At 40.9% G+C, this 18,346-nt stretch overlaps 1 protein-coding gene across 1 annotated transcript in view; it reads left to right on the top strand.

Moving 5' to 3' along the window:
• The window catches only part of LOC144821209 (protein NEDD1-like), a 752,172-nt gene that overhangs the window by 181,469 nt on the left and 552,357 nt on the right, over window positions 1-18,346 (top strand). Inside the window, exon 3 of the mRNA XM_078677987.1 lies at window positions 17,089-17,183. Within this exon, the coding sequence (XP_078534113.1) occupies window positions 17,089-17,183 (95 nt within the window). The remainder of the gene's footprint in view (window positions 1-17,088; window positions 17,184-18,346) is intronic.

Here is an 18,346-nt window from a genome sequence, read left to right as displayed (position 1 = left end):
AAATATTTAAGCATTACTCACTAATATATGTATTCACTAAGATATTCAATAATATATACATATATAACACATTTTTCAGAAAGACACAAATTCACTGGATGGTGTCATCAGTGATGTCATCAGTGATGTCATGAGTGATGTAATATGTGACGTCATCAGCAGTGCATTACACGCGCAAGTTATAGTGAGTCCAACTAACTATAACGTGGAATTTCATTGGTTTTATATCAATAAAATTTCCAGCTAACTATAACTGGTGTCAAACCTATGGTTTTTTCAGTGAATTTCATAGGTTTTGTAAATGCTAGTTCCTAACTATAACGTGTGTAAAACCTATGGTTTTTTCAGTATATATATATATATATATATATATATATATATATATATATATATATATATATATATATATATATATATATATATATATATATATCAACGCTCCCAAGAGTGCCACGAACCGCAGCACCCTCTCAGAGAAGAACAGACACCGAATCAGGTAGCGAGTGCAGCAGTGTCTTTTTTATTTATTTTTCATGTGTAGCAGGAGTGCCACGATCCGGACGCTTTTCGGCGACCCTGTCGCCTTGCTCACCAGATTACAGAGAGTTTGCCATCACACACAAGATTTTTAAAAAACGGCAAACCACCAATCACAACACTTATTTCCATGCCATGTGACCGCAAAAAGTGCCTCATAGAGATAGACAACAGACTTCATCTGAGTGAGTCGTCTGTCAGAATTGACGAGTTAGCATCATAAATATTATCTGTACAAATACATACATATATATGCTCCTAGGAATGTTCAAAAAAACAATTAACCTGACCACTTTTTATAAATAAATAAATATACACAGCCTATAACAATACAAATACATGTTGTTTTACCCATGTCATTGATATGCTTAAAATCATAAAATGTTACAAATTATGTCAATATAAAAAGCAATGAACATCTGGGCCTATTATTTGCATAATACAATGGCGTGACTCAATTGATAATGTGGTCATCATGGACATACCTATTCATAACATCTATCATCGCCAATATATCATGTGAGCGTACAATGATTGTCACTGGTTAAAAACAGGAAAAAGTGCTGTTGTGCCAATAAAGTGCAATGTGTAAAAAATCTATATGTGCAAAAAGGTTATTAAAATACAAGCTCCCCAGCCGGGGAATCTTGTGGGGGAAAGACAGTCATAATAAGAACAGATTGTATCTCAGTTTTCATATAGGAACCATCGACCAGAGTCAGGGGATAAAGTGACTTGTGCATGCTAATTCCACGATGTGCAAAATTTGGGCATAGATAAATAAATAATTAGTCATATCTTGATACAAAAGAATGGCGCCAGTAAAATCGGATAAAACCATAAATTCACACTAAATTCACGATAAAATCCACATTCACAGAACACCACCCTTAGGAGACCTAGATATAAATACCACATACATCGTAGAAACATTTCAATAATATATAAACGTCACCGAAAGAAATCACGTAAAGCCACTATTACCACTGTCTAATATTCTTTATCATAAATAGTGATGCAGGTCTTCGCAAGTGTTGAGACCTCTTGGACTCTTGGTATCTAATTCCAAGATATACTTAGTCTCCAACTGCCTAAGGGACTTGTCTCTATCGCCACCTCTTTTATTTGCTGGCACACTGTCAATTACATAATAGGTCAAGACATTGAGATTACCTCCATGCTCTGCCTTGACGTGTCTTGCGACGGGATATGATGGGTCTGAGTTGACAGTTGCCCTAAGGTGTTGGAGAATGCGAGCCTGCACAGGCAATTTGGTGCTCCCTACGTAACGGAGTCCTCACTTACAGGTTAAAACATACACTGCATAATCCGTTCTGCAGTTAAAATTGCCTTTGATTTTGATCTCACTTTCCCTGAAAGCACTTAGATATGTTTTCGTGTTAGCACCAAATTTGCAGGCTCTGCAACTACTGCACTTGTAAAAACCATACTTGGAAGACAACCAACAGTCCTTGTTTAGTGTCTCTTGACTATTTTTGACTAAATCAGATCTCATGGAATGAGCTTTACGGTAAGTGAAGTCAGGCTTTATGGGCAAGACTTCTCTCATCACTCCATCTGTCAATGCAATGGGCCATTGGGAATTAATAATTTTCCTGATTGCTTGAGACTGTTTGCTATACGTGGTGATAAACCTGCACGAGGCTTCACCTGTGGGTTCTACTGATGGTGTTACTGTTCTGTGCATCAGGGTTTCCTCTTCGCTAGTCGTTGGAGAGTGTGGTTGAAGCAGAATGTTTCTGTCTTGGGAGTTAGCTTTTTTCAATGCTACCTCCAAGTTATGCTTGCCATAACCTCTAGCTAACAGTCTTTTTTTAGCAATCTCCTGTGACTCAATCCATGCCTGCTCTGTACTACACGCTCGTCTTATCCTCAAAAATTCACCATACGGTAAACTGTCAATAGTGTGGCGTGGATGAAAACTGGACGCGTGCAGAAGCGTGTTACCAGCTGTTGGTTTCTGATACAGACTAGTGATGATGACCCCTTCCTGTACTGTGACCTTGATGTCTAAAAAGTTCACTGAGTGTACATTGATGTCGCTGGTGAAGGTTAAATTAAGCTCGTTATCATTAATGCATTGAACAAATTCAAATGCCTGCTCTGCATTACCTTTCCATATTATAAACACGTCATCAATGTACCGCCACATGTAAGCTACATGGGCGTCATATAGGGCCTTATGGTGGCTTCTGAGGACATGCTCCTCCCACCAGCCTTCATGTAAACATGCATAGCTGGGGGAGAAGCATGCCCCCATTGCCACACCTCGTTTCTGTCTGTAGATCTTAGTGTCAAATAAAAACACATTATTGTTTAGACATCTTCTGATCATCTCAACCAACATTTTGTTATGCTGATACATACCGATGTTTCTTTGATCTAAAAAGTATTTCGCTGCACGTATGCCATCCTCATGCCTACTACAAGTGTATAGTGCAGTTATGTCAAGAGTCATAAAAATCATATCAGGTGACCATTTGACAGTACTGAGTTTGACTAAGAAGTCTCTTGAGTCCCGTAAATATGTTGGAAGAGCCGTGACAAATTCTTGCAGATAGTGATCAACGTACTTCGATGTATTCTCGAAACAACTATTGATGGCAGAAATGATGGGTCTGCCCTGCAGAGGATCTAAGCCTTTGTGGACTTTGGGAATAAGATGGAAAAGGGGCAACACAGGATGTTCTTTGTGAAGAAATTTAAATTCATCTTTTGTGATCAGCCCCTCCCGTTGCCACTTGGATAAATCGTTTTTATAGTCATTGCTTATTTTGCGCACCGAGATTCCATCACTGCGCTCATAATAATTTTCATCTTCCAATTGTCGGAATGCCTCTGCGCGGTACGTCTCTTTAGCCCAAAGAACAATGTTCCCTCCTTTATCTGCATTATTGATCACGACTTTTTTGTTGTCCTTCAGTTTCTTCATTAATTGGAAATATTCTCTTGTCTTTCCACTGGCTCTGGTCTTAGATCTACAAGTGTTCCTGTATAGACACTTTAGTTCGTCGGTGACCCTCTCTTGAAAAATGTCGAGAGCGTCTCTTGGCATAATTGGAACAAATGTCGATGGTGCTTTGAATGGACTTTTTCCTGGTAGTGAAATGTTGATTCCTTCTTCCTGCGCCACAGTTTGAGAGCACAAGGTATCTTCCTGGTTGTCTCTTAGTGTGAGAAGTGTACACATATACATACATATACATATACCAAGATGCCCAAGCATTTCGAGGTTGCACTCAGGAACAGGAAAACACCACAATTGCTCAGCGGTGTTCTTTTATTTGGAAAAGCCGGCGCTGCATCCAGAGTATTGTGCAAAAAAGCCCTACGCGTTTCAGAGTTGATTCTCCTTGTTCACGGGCATGTGCAAATCATTGAGGCAGAGGTGGGAGACAGTCTTGAGTCGCTCTTTAATGCTTGGGCACCTTGGAGAGAGATATATATATATATATATATATATATATATATATAAAATCTCCAGATTGCAGTATGCCTATAGGTGTATATACAGAACATCACTGGATGCCACGATGAGGGGTGAACCTATGTTTATCAAGGAATGCTAGAACCATTCTAGTCTCAGAAGGAGATGGGGGTATGCCAGTTGGATGTGCAGTGCCTTGTACACTTGGAAGTAGTAACCTGTTTGAAGCCGGAGGGGTACCTGCAATCGTGAGGATCTGGAGGCTTTGTTTCTGAGGTTACTTGGGTGACTCATTATAGCACATAAATTGCATAAGTAGGAGTTCTGCCTTTCTTTGTGTCATGATCAGATTGTGCAATATGTCTATTCCTTATGGTTGACGATTGATATTTATACAATGCAGTATGTTGTTCTCAATGAATCAATCAAGCGCGCTACTCATCCGTGAGGGTCTCAATGTGCCAGGGGTGGGGGGTTGGTAAGCAGCTCCGTTCAGTCGAAAAGCCTGGTCTTGAGCGTCTTCCTGAAGATGTTCATGGAGGGGACTTGTCTGATGTTGAGCGGGAGCTCGTTCCAGATCTTGGCTGCGATGTAGGAGAAGTATCTTCCACCTTTTCTGGCTCTGCGGATGGGCGGGGTGTTCGCGAGGTTGGCAGATCGGAGGTTTCTCTTGAGTATGTGGAAGGAGATTCTCTCATTGAAGTATTGGGTCCAGTCTTGTGGACGCATTTGTAGGCATGCAAAATGTAATAAAGGGATATGTTAAAAAAAAAAGACTACATGGTGATGCACCACCTATACTTATGTTGGCTCCCCTGCAGAGTGCTAGCCACGCCTGGATCAGGGCAGGGGTACACTTAGAGTGTATTCCCCAACTCTAATGTAGGGTTGTTGTTACCACTCATAGAAGGCTTTTGAGAGTCTGATGTTCCAAGATTTTTTGATTTGCAGGGATGCATCCCTTTTACTTGTAGAAATGGTAGTGGTATTTACTGACCCTTTCAGTACATTTCAATAGTCTTTCTTAACTGCTATCCTTCTATTGGACATGTGTATGCTGTATGACTGAATTATTACATGTGGTATGCATTGGGACTGCATGCTTGAGGACACCTTGCGTGTCACACAATATTCTCCTTCGCTGCACCAGGTCCAAAGATCATTTTGACATCCCTGAACTCTTGACGATCTGGTAACTGGTTCAGATCTGTTTATAAAGATCTGCTCACATACCTACTTGAATTCAGAGCAAGTTAATAAAAAAAAAAAAACCAAACTCAATGGATCACGGAGTTGGCTGATAAGAGGCCCCCCTCCCCTCAACCGCTGAGGATAAAATGCTGAAACGCATATGTTCGTTAACACATTTATAGGTTTTTATACACAGTGTTCCAATGGAGATCAAGTGGTTGAAACTGAAACAAAGATGGTACTGTTGGTGTGAAAGAATCCAGCACATTCGATCTTCAAAATGACATAAAAACCTAAACTTCTTGGCACTCAGCAAGCTATGTGAGAATTCTCGATTACTTTTGCTAAGTATGAAAGTGAGGCTTTATATGTCGGATGCGGCAAAGCTTGATGCCACGGTTAACAGTAGCAATTAGTGCTAAGGCAGATCAGAAAAACTCTTGCAATCCCTTCGCCCAGTCATTTGTGCAAAACTTGGGTAAAATTCGTTTACATAAGTCTACTTATTTCATGGGACATTTCATCATAAAGACCTTGGAAAGAACCATACTCAGAAGTTTAATCCTCACCATCATTGCTTTCAGGAAATGTAAGCGGGAAGGAGGTAGAAGAGTCTTCATTTTGGTTAGGTGATGAATGGAGCACTTACAGACTGGTATTAGGATGTAAGCAGTAAAATTACATCAAAGATAGCTAGTACTATTTCTATAAATGTTCGTCTCAAACCTTCCAAATGTCTTTCAACCGGGGCCAAGTACACAACCCATCAAGATTAAATTCATCACAAAATTTCTGCCATTCCTCAACACTATGATCAATGGGAATGATCTGATCATGTATACACATTGAAAGATTTGGTGTAAGTGAGCAACATTCAGATCCTACAAGGCAAGAACTCCACATTTAGTTGCCAAGGCAAAATCTAGAAGAGTTCTGTTTTCGAAGAGAATTGTTCTCTGGGCTTCTAAGTGATCAGATATTAACCTTAGCGACATTGGCCATAGCCTGAGCTTCATGAATAGCTAGTTCAATCATATACATAGAGAGTAGGATGTGAAGAAACCAAAGGTTTTAGGTACTCTTTGAATACGGGATCCGGATAGGGGTGTGATATATGGCTGAAATGATGTAATCAGTCCTTAGGTAGCGAGACGTAGGCTCGCTTACCACAGACACCCGGCTTAGGTTTTGTTCTGGAGCCCCAGTGGTAATAAAGGACTCCTGAAGGAAATTCAAAATGATGCTCTTCAAGTTCAGAGTCCTCATTTGCTTCAAGAAATGTGTCACAATCACTGTAGCCCACATAATTACTACATTTTGTATTTAACAAGGGTGTCGGTAGGCAATATCAGGAAGGTAAATAGTGAGAGGCCTACTTGTCTGATCTGGGAGGTGGCAATATGTGATTATTATGGTATAGGAATACTAACATTTTCAAACAGTTCTGGGAATTGCCCTTGTAGGTGCAGTTAAATGCACAACTTTTCTTGGTTTTAGGGAATGGGGACCATTGGCAAGCCCCCTTGAGCATTTATAGACAACTGGGTGAAAAACAAACAAGAGGAAGGCTTAAGGTTCTTTCGGTTTTGCTCTGAAAGTTTCAAGAAGGTGTTCTCACTAAATGAAGAAAGAGGATTTTGAGGGTGGGCCATAGGCAAGGTAAACCTGCTACCCAGCCCTTCCAAATAGAAGCACACCATGCATCAGATGGTAAGGCTCATATCAAAGAAGACCATCCAGGCTCACTGAGGTACCAAGTAGCTGGGAGGCTTCTAACTACATCGGCCGGAGTTGGTGTTGGTGGGAAGGAGAGGCTACATTCCGATGTGGGCCTGATATAGTAGGGTTGGCAATGAGGATTTCTTATTAGGTTGGTGAGAAGTCTGCATTTGTACCTGGAGAAGGATGCAATTGGGAACTTGGTTCACAGATGCCGAGGCGCAAGCAGGGTTGGACTCTGTAGCCCTGCGTGCTTGCTTGCAAGGACCTAGGCTGGTATTCCATAGACTTTATGGCACTGATTGTGATGAGCAGGAAGGGACCAGGCCAAACCGGGCTGGAGGCCAGATTTTTGTTGACAGCCTGGCAGGTAGATCCGGTTGCCCGGTGCCAATCGTGAGAAGTCTCTGTTGGACAAACGGGTGATGCAGCTCCGACCTGTGAATGAAAACCATTGAGACAGCAAATACGTTGTTTGCAGTCTTGAAGAACTACATTATTTAGGTGCGAGTCAAGTTAGACCTGAGACACTTCAGGGTGTGAAAAAGTAGCTGGTCAACCCCATAACGATTTCATATGGATTGAGCTTGTTTCCTCGGCTGGAGTGACTCAAATCGATTAAAATGTCAAGGCCACTTAAGGGCAGTTTCAGAGCATGTTTTTGCTAGTTTATTCTTTAAACTGTACCAAGAAAAACAAACTGCTCCGGAACTATAGAGGAAATAAAACTAAACGCATGTCACTAGATAGTCGAAGAAGGTAACCAAACCGTGCTACGACATCTCTGATGGTCTATTTGCCATTGTAATATCATCTGCAAAAGACCAAGTAGATGTCTTAACCCATCCTGAAATTTTACAGAATATTACTTAAACATAAGAACATGAGCATAATTTATGCTTTAAGTGACTGAAGAGCCCCATGAAGTGGGTGGGCAGCAAGGGTGATATATATCCCTTTTCAAATGTTATGTGTTTGGCAAGTGTCACAAGAATAGCAATACTGTTTGGCAACAAAAGGGAAAAAAATGGAGCAAAGAAAGGAGTACTTACAGCATATATTGCAGCATATCTGCTGATGTGCATAATACCATTGTACCGTCAGGCGAGGTTGGCAAAGAGATTAGCACAAACCCACAATTCAGACAAATGTATTAGCGTTGGAATGTGAGATTCAGAACTTAGAGAAATATGCAGTCTTACATCAGAGTTTGGATAAAAACAGCTTTCTTAGCAGTACGGATAGCTAGAACATTAAATCTATCTAGACACTATCTTGGGCAGATTGATGGGCAGTACATTCTAACACAGTGATTTTAATAGGCATCGTAAGCGCATCAAGGAAGCCTTTAACACAGGCATCCTTCTAATGGGAGTTCATACTGAGGGGGAAAAACCCTGTTTTATTCAGTGAAGACCTAAATGCTGAGCTACGCTGAATGGTAATTTTTAGTCAATAAGTTTGGTAAAGGTCTTTGGGCAGCATTCAAACAAACCTGGGTAGTGTATCGGCTTTCAGCAACTTGAAATAGTGTACAAATGACATAACTGCCTACCAACAAACCCTTTTCATTCTGAAACATGAACCATCAACCTAGTATATTAGATCATGAGTGAGTAGTGGTGCATTAGGGAGATTGATACAGGCGTTAGGCGGGCAGTAACTATTAAGCAGTTATGAGACTCCCCATCCTAGGGTTTGGGTAGTATGGATGTTGCATTCAAAATGGGGCAATGGACGAAGGCAATGTGGACAGTGGAAAATAATTTTGTACTATGATACCCTCACCATAAATAAATGTTATGTATTAGCGGTGAGAAGGATGGCATCTATGACACAGAGCATAGCCATTATGCGAGTAGAACCAGAGACCATATTTTCAGAATCCTCTACGAGATGGGCAGCAGCCGCTACAGCTCACAAACATGGGGGAAACCCTCATGTGACTGCATCAAGAGCAGAGGAATTGTAGATAACAGTTTTAATTTGACTTCTGTGTTTTTGCACCAATACGCTGGAAGCACACCCTGTCAGTAGAAGTACGTTTATATTAGACCATTGGTCTCTAAACAACATAAAACATATTGCAATAAATAGTTTAAAACATATACAAAACAATATGCTGATACTTTAAAAGGCAATACCTTAAAAGGGCAATTCCTACCTCCCTCCCACAACTTACAAGTTTCTTATAAAAATACTCAGTCTCGAGATACAACTTAAAGCTTGTTTTACAGCCTAATCATAATTTACTTGAGCATGTCCCACTTTATTTCCATGCCAATTTCTATCCACTCATATTTGGTTCCAACAGGGTCCCTTTAACGCCTTCATATATTTTGCCATAGCACTTGCTATATCAAGGTTTGGCATGTCAGTAAGCAGTTTAATTGCTAGCAGGCGCTCAGTTATACCATATTTTAAAAAAAATGGGTCGTAAAAACAGTTTCCGCTGTGGCACAAATTTTTGGCAGTCTAATAAAATTTGTAAATTGTCGCACTCGGTACCTAATCCACAGCGACATTTACCGTCAGATTGTACTATTTCTGCTTTTCTATTTCCATGAGATACCCAATAGTTGACTCCTATTCTCCATCTGAGCACTTCAGCTCTTAAGCCAGTGTTAGGTAGTTTACCCAGATAGGGGTACCACATGTCATTCTCCCAGCTATGCATCATATAATGGACTGATACTTTCTTTCTCAGGTATCTCATCTCATTTTACCTGGATACTTCTCTTCCTGCTGTTCTAAGCTCCCCATTTGAAGCTTCAACCAACAGTGTCCCCAGGTCAAATTATACTTTTAAGTTTTTGCACATTGCGCACAGTTTCTTTCTGGTCACATTGGCCCAATTTAAATCACTGTGCAAGATCTCCTCTTTACACCATTGTGACACTTTTGTAACTTCCTCAGATCCTAATCTTTTCCAAAATCTTAAAAGGGCCACTTGTACCTGTATGTTCCATGATGTCAATCCTAGCTCCAATCGGATTGCCTGGATCATCGAGGAGCCTGGTAGTGACCTCAGTTGTTTTAGACATTTCCCTTCCTCGATGACCCAATTTTTCTTCCTACTCAAATACAAGACTTCGGCCCCATACTGCACTTGTGGGGGCATCATTGCCTTATAGGCTTTCAAAAATGGTCTGTGTGACATATCCCTGTAGATATGGCTAAATTTCCTTAGCCCGTATCCTGATGTATGGGCTTTGGCGTTCTGGGCTACCAGATGGATGTCCCATTTTAAAGCATTTTCGAACCAAATACCAAGGTATCTATATTCATTCACAATTTATAATTTGATAGAACCCATATACCAATTAAAATTCTGGATTTTCTTGCCAAACATAGGATTTAAGTTTTAGCCATATTTACAGTCGGGAGTTTAGCCAAGCAATATTCATTAAGGGCAATCCAATCTCCTTTTGGTCGAAGATTACCAAATCGACGGCCTACAGCAAGCAGGAAAGATGTTTCCCATTCATCTTAGGGCTCGCACTTCTATTCACTTCCAAGGTGGCTGGGAGATCAGCCAGATATTTTGCAAACAATTAGGGGGCTAATACATATCCCTGCCTCAGTCCATTCTTAATCAATGTTTTAGATGTCAAGGCTCCGTCTGTATCTTTGATGACTTGTGCCCAGTTATGTTTGTGTAGCTCCTGGATAATTTCCAAGAGCCCCTCTGGGATATTGAAATTTCTTAAGAACTCCCAAAGGCATCTCCTATTCACTAGGTCGAATGCTGCGCGGAAGTCTATTAAGCAGCAACATAGCTTCCCCTGCTTTTTCACAGACTTCCGCGCCATAGCCCACAGTGCAAAACAGTGATCGATCGTGGAATGAACCTTCTTAAACCCTCCTTGTTCCACTGGTATGATCGACCACTGTTCCACCCAGTCTTTCAAACTGCCCAGAATTATTTTGGAAAATACCCTTTCCCCAATATCCAGTAAGTTAATAAGTCTGTAGTTTTTTGTCTCCCTTCTTGCAGATAGGTCCGATTACTACTCCCCTCCACTTTTCAGGGATCTGACCTGACTCCAATATTGCCAAAAACATACAGGAAACAAATTCCACCCACCAATCTTTCTGGGATTTTATAATAATTGCTGGTAGATTATCAGGTCCTGCGGCACGGGTTAGGTTTAAGTGTCTTATGATTTTATTTACCTTTTCTGTTGTAAATAGAGGTTTTAGATCTACCACAGCCTCCCTCCAGGAACGGATATACCCACCTTCCACTTCAACATTTGTTCTGTATAACTCACCTAGATATTCTGCCCATGCTGCTTCCTCTACTATACAGGACATAGCCCCTTAGCCTGTCCTGATGCTTCGTTTATCAAATTCCAGAACTTAAGCAAGTTTTTAGATTAAATAATTTCCAGCAAGGTGACCCAGCATTTCTCTTTGTAGGCCTCTTTAAATTTCTAACTAACATGTTATACTCCTTCCTCACATTACTTACATTTTTGTGCCTTATTGGATCATGTTTTTTCCTCAGACTTCTTTCTTCTCTTCTTATTCTTCTTTTCTTAGTTAAACACTCCCCGTTAAACCAGCTAGGCTGTTTGCCTTGCATTTATTGTTTAACAATTGTGCATGGTTCCTCACTTTTTAGTTCAACTTTAAGGCACTGCGCCATTTCTTTTATCTTTTCCTCGAACCAAGACACTTTCTTAGTCCTAACATCTTCCAAACCCACTCCCTGTTGAAATCCAGCTAGCTTTACAATATATTGCTCTGTTGGTCTTGTTGTCAGACGTTTAGGGTACTCTACTTGTTGAGGGAGAACTAATTCTCTATAGCTTGGGGGTCCTCTTGTTAATACGAAATGCTGAATATTGTGGTCACTACCATCACAATGAGTTATCTGAAACCCCTTGATAAGTTAAAAATCCCACGCATGAATGAATACATAATCAATTGGGCAAAGTTGGGAACCTATCTTAAAGGTCTGCTTTGCCGGGCAGTCTGTTTCCCATCTGCCGTTTAGGCAAAACAATCGTTTTAGCCCCAAAAATGTGCCCAACTTCACGTCTTGTTTAGAAATAGTACAATTTGGAAACCTCGCTGGGGATATATTATTTGAGCTCAAGAGGTCTTTAAACCAACGGTCATATCTCAAGGGGTCCAGTTTATGCTTAAAGTCACCCATTACAATTGTATAATTTTCAAATTTTTCACACAGTGTATCTAGATCATTTTCAAAAAGTCTCATTTCTACCTCATATTCTTCGTTTGTTCCCCATTGAATGTAGACATTTACAATCATCATGATATCATACAACCGTTCTAAGCCGAGCAGGAATACATCTCTGACCAGTAACCATTTTCATGTCGTATTTACAATCATGACCCTTTTCGCTATCTTAGTCGAGACAAGAGTCATAATGCCCCCAGCCGGGCGACAACATCTTTTTCTTCTTGATGGCTTATGTAGTTGCACAAAACCTTCAAAGACAGGGGTATTGTCACAAAGCCAGGTTTCATGCAAACCTATTATCTCAACACCTCAGGCTAGGGTTTTTATACTTTCTACTTTTATCTCCCCTCCTAGCCCATTTACATTCCAGGATAACAGGTTCATGCTATACGACACCCCTCCTCCCTAATCGACATCACTCAAATGGTCGTCAGTGGAATTGTGCCCATATGGGGCGCTTGGCCAACTATCATTAATGGACCAATCACCCCAAGGGTTACCTGTCTCATGGTTCCCAACTACCATTCTCATATTTTCTCCTGCACTTCCCTCGCCTAAGATCAGACTTATCTGCCTTCCTCCCAAGCCTGAATGACAAGCTAAAAAGGCTCTGTCCTGCTTATTCCTCTTCTCTATTTCTCTAGCCAGTACCAACCTTATCCCTTCCTTTGTTATCTCTTTTTCCACCCTCACAATTGCTTTTTTTTACCAAACTTGAGTACAATAATACCCTAGTAAGTTCTTTCCCATTGTTATTATTACTGAAACCTACTTGTTTTAAATCCTTTGATCCCAACTCCCTCAGACTAGGGCATTTAGAGAAGGAATGTACAAGTTGGGAACGGTTTAGGGGTATAACCTTCCTGCCTTTTTTTCTCCCTTTCTCTATTTCGACAGGTTCAAAATATAACCACAGATTATCCACATCTTTTGCAGGAAAAGTACCAGGTTGCTTCCCCTCCATCCCATCCCATCCCATTCCTTTCCTCTTTTTACTGAGGCCTCTCCCCTGTCTAATATCCTGTTCATATTCATTTTCCCCTGGGGTAATTTCCATGAATTAACCACCTTGACCGCTCCTTTATTTGTTGGTACTAATTTTGTTTTCTCCTTTCTTTTTGCCGTTACTACCTCCCCTACCCTTGCACTATTTTTGGGGATCCTCGTTGACCTCCTCTTTCTTACTATAGCTCTATCTTCTTGGGGGATTACCATTTCTTTACTCCCTTTCTTCACAACGCTTGGGATTCCTTCCAGCCTTTTTTTCACTGCCCTCCGCTTCTTTTTAAGGGTGCTGTTCTTCTCTTTACTCTCTGTACGTTATATCGCCTATAACACAATAGGTCCTTCCATCTATTTACCAACATCAGGCATCTCAATATATAAACCTCCTGATGGTCAATCATCTGCTCACAATCCCTCTCCTCTACCTGCAATGGGAGGTCCAGGGTCTGAGCCGGTCTCACTATCATGGGCATCAGCCCTCTGATTCCTTGCATTTCCCCTACAATCTTCTGAAATTGGGTTTCGTGGGTTTTTAGAATACTATTATTTAACATTGCCACTTCCAACAACCCTTGCAAGGTTTTTTGTAGCATTAACATTATATCTAGCATTGACGCCGAAGCTGTTGCTGATATATCTATACCCAAAGTATTGTAACACGCTGAATTTTCTATAAATTCTGCTTCTTGAGTTTCATGCTGGTCGATGCTCTTTGCGGTCGTGGACATTCTAATCTGATCAGAGTAACTTCTCTGTTCTCTTCTAGAGTTGGTTAAGTTCATCCCTTCACAAGTCTTATCAATGCCACCTGACAGGAAGAAAATCTGAGGCGAGGAGGATAGTCTAGGTTCTGGGGTGACCTCAATTGGGCTTTGGTTCAGTTGGTTACTAAAGGGTACATCTAAACTGGATACACAGTCCTCCAGATCCATTAGTTCATACAATAGTTCTTTATTTAATATCCGGGGTTCTCACTGGGGTTTGCAATTTTTTTTATTGTTTTCCTACGAAGTCTTTAATTGATTTCGATACGTATGCGCCTCCCTTTGATCCACCTTGGGTGCTTCGCTTGTATCTTTATTTCTTTAAGAAGACCTTTTTGCCACGCCTTTAGATGATTCCATGCTCTCTACCCGGGACTTAGTTTCAGGCACAATTTCCTTAATGGAGCTATCCGGCTCTTTCAGAACTTTATGGCTTTGTCTTTTTTGGGGCCATCATACAATGTCATTGGCTTCCAACTTTAGATAAAATGCTTACCACCAGAGAATTGTGCTGTCGTCTGTTTTCTCCAACCCCACCCTTCTTGTAGACGTAATTGGGGGTGTCAATTTTCTATATATTATAAATCAGTACCAAATTTGGTTAGGATTTTAATATATAACTTAATTTAAACTCAGTTATTGATCCACTTACTTCCGCTGTGCGTGAACAGGCTTAACTGACCGGTTTAATTCAATCCGCTTTCCTTCTTTTTCATCACCACGTTGTCATTTAATTACACCTGTGCCAGGGGATTCCTTCAGCTTTCTCAGGCACAAATCTTTTGCCTCAAGCTTGCCCCACGCAGTACATGCTAAACCACAGGCTTTCCCCTCCAGCCTTGTTTGCTTTTATGATTTTACCTTGTGGATAAGGGCAAATAGCTCGGTTCTCTGTACTGTTACTCGGTACTGATACCACCCGTGGCAGCCTGCGGGGCTTTTCTGCCTGCCCCCGCGTTTTCCACCTCACACCTCGCTCCTTGCTCCTGGTTCTTCCCATGGTCCAGGAAGCGGGCGCGAACGGCGAGGGCAGCGTCAGCGTTCTCGGCTCCTCCCGCTGCGCTGTGTTGCGGTCAGCAACTCCGTCACACACAACAGAGCACCTGTGAGTTTTGTGTTGGAAATATATGTACCTACTTGACAAACTACCAACAAACCTTTTTCATTCTGAAACATGAACCATCAACCTAGTTTATTAGATCATGAGTGAGTAGTGGTGCATTAGGGAGATTGATCCAGGCGTTAGGCGGGCAGTAACTTTTAAGCAGTTATGAGACTCCCCATTCTAGGGCTTGGGTAGTATGGATGTTGCATTCAAAATGGGGCAATGGACGAAGGTGATGTGGACAGTGTAGAATAAGAGAATTTGGTACTATGATACCCTCACCATAAATAAATGTTATGTATTAGCGATGAGTAAGATGGCATCTATGACACAGAGCATAGCCATTATGCGAGTAGAACCAGAGACCATATTTTCAGAATCCTCTACGAGAGGGGCAGCAGCCGCTACAGCTCACAAACATGCGGGAAACCCTCATGTGACTGCATCAAGAGCAGAGGAATTGTAGATACGTTTTCATTTGACTTCTGTGTTTCTGCACCAATACCCTGGAAGCACACCCATCCATTTTGCCGCAATAAATAGTAAAGAATACGGAGTAATCTGCAAATCCTAATACAAGGGCTGCAGAAAGAGCTTTTTTTTTTTTTTTTTTTTAGATTTACAAAAGCGTGTTCTTCCTACCAAGTCAAATTCGAAGATTCTGTGGTGCCTTTGCTTTCATATTCTTGGTGAGGCATACCTCTAGAAGCAAAGTCCATGATACATTGCCTTCAATAGTTCTCAATTCCCAATAAAGGCATTACCTAAGTAAATGTAACAGATTTTGGCAACTTAAGGATGGCTTCAATCCAGTCTGTGGACAAGTGTCTCTACCCTGCTGGGATGGTGTGAACTTGAGAGAAGTTGGATAGCGATTCATAAACCCTTGTGGAAGTTACCACCAGTGAGTTGGCCTCTAGAAATTGTTAAAACAAATAGATACTGCCTCTTCTGATGTAATGGGATAGAAAAAAGGCAGAACAAAGATCCACAAAAGTGAACCATGTGGCAGTAGCTGGAATACATGACAATACAATCGCAGAGTTGCGCATAACCGGAGACTGGCTAATACAGCAGCATTGATAGCTCTGAGATGCACAAGTCTGTCAGGTGTTTTATATGTGAAATGGGAATATTGCACACAGTCACAGTGGGCACGAAGGCCCAGTTTTTAAATAAGGTAGAGATAACAAGTCAAATTCCTGCTTCTGGGTACAGAGGAATGCGAGGACATTTCTTCATAGGACTTACTTTAATCTTTACCGGCTCTCCCAGCAAGACATAGCCAACATCCTTTGCATTTCGGACCATAAAGTGGAAGAAACTTTATCAAGTATGTCTGATATAGATTTAGGCACATCTTTATAACATTTCAAGTACTCAACACAAGTATTTTCAGCAAAGTCTTAATTTTCATTAACTTTCAGAACATTAAAAAAGACACCAATGCTATTACAGTACACAGTGTAATTTAACTTATATAGCAAGTACCCCCAACCGGTTCATGTGGAAGGTAGGGTTCAGCAAAAAGGCATGCTGGTTTGTAATGGAATCTACGTTAATGGAGAAAGGATTGATAATTTAGTGTGGGGCTCTTTATTTTGTTGAAATGCCAACTGCCTTGATGTACATGTCTAAGAGAGGAAGGGAATGGACCTGTGTGTCACAAGAGCTGAGCAGTGAATACCATGTATTAAGGTGTCAACGTTGGAGGCATAATAGCCCAACCTGGCTGAATTATTCATATTAGCAGGAGAAATGAGGATATAATGCAATTCAGGGACTGGGGTCACAACAGGTGAAATTAAGAAACGGAATACCACTTCTGATCAATGCACAATTCTACTTGCCCTGATGAAGTTCACGTTCAGTGAACAAAATGTTTTGGCTGTCTTTTGCTATCACCGTTGAAAAATAAAGACTTTTTGAATTATATACAACTTAGAGCTGAACTTGCATATGAAGGCAATTTAACTTTGCTGTGCACCACCAGCTGTGTACACCAACAATGGGTCAAACCAAGCACTATAAAAATATTATAGTTCCGATGTTACTGTCATGGTGTATGAAAAATGTCATGCGTTGTCTTCCATAACGTGCAACCCAGATAACTATCTGGCCAGTGCTGCTTGCAGTGGTGATAAAATAGTAATTTCAACTTGCCAGTCCAGTGCTGTTCCTCTTTTTGATTTCGCAGAAGGGGTAAGTATAACAGTTTTTTACGGGTTGGGTTGATAGATGAATATATTAAAAGTGCATGTGCTTTCGTAGGACACACTTTAGCGTTACAAAAACTCCTAGTTTAGAAGGACAAATAAAATATTTTCCATATTTTGGAGAAAGTCCATCAGGATGACAGTCTTTGCAGGTCTACACCATTACCAACAGTGTGTAATTAGTAAAGAAACGATTACAAAATCTCTGAGCTTGAGCCATATTTCATTCTTTAATTGGCAAACTTGCTGTGTAAGGTAAATAAAACCAAAACATTCTACTCAAGTTATACTGTTAGCTTTTGTTTCTGGCAGTAGCTTCAGAAATACCCCCTAACCTCCGTGTATTATTTAATCAGAATTCTATGTTCATGAAAGCTGACAATCAGAGGCCATTGTGAATAGCTTCAATGGTCTGTGAGCATAATCACTGCCTTTTGTTTAATGAACGGTCTCTTCCTCAAAGCTGGACGTTGTAATTGCAATCAGAGCCCATTGCAGGGTCTGTCTTGATAGCAGCTCTGATTTGTATAGGGTGACGTCATGAACCTTGTATTTGGTGTGCGCGTTACTGTTTGCATGGCTGTTGAGCGAGTTATGGATTGTGCTCCTAACATACCTTGAACATTTGAGTGTTTTATCAGTTTGAATTTGTAACTGCGCTTCAACTACGTGTTTTTAGGTGAATGTCTCATATGCTGAAGTGATTTATTAAACGCAAAACGAAAGTCTAGTGGCGTTTGGCATCCGAGGCAGCACATAATTCCAGGCTAAGTGCCATTTCAGATGCTGTCTGAGTTTATAAAACACTGAAGGTTTAAAGGGCAAACCGTCCAGGACAGTGACTCTCCCATGGCTGAGCGTATAGAGGTTAAAGAGGAATGTACTTGGCATTGTGAGTATTTATTGCTCATTTAACACTGGGAGGTAGCAAGGTATCTAGGGGTTGGGATATCTGGGTCTTGGGAGCTTAAAAAAATAGAACTATGTACAGTAGTTGATCCTTATGTCTGGAAGACAGTAGGCCATTCAGATATTTTGAACACCTGTTGGAGGCAGGAGGAGGGGTGGGAGGTTACATGGCTGTGGAATCATTCAGAGCAGGTGGTATTCGGACCTATGGAAGCAGGACGGAGAAGTATCGAGGACTGG

Source organism: Lissotriton helveticus, chromosome 1_1 (assembly GCF_964261635.1).
Source record: "Lissotriton helveticus chromosome 1_1, aLisHel1.1, whole genome shotgun sequence".
Classification (NCBI taxonomy): Eukaryota; Metazoa; Chordata; class Amphibia; order Caudata; family Salamandridae; genus Lissotriton; species Lissotriton helveticus.
This window is presented reverse-complemented; position numbering and strand designations above follow the sequence as displayed.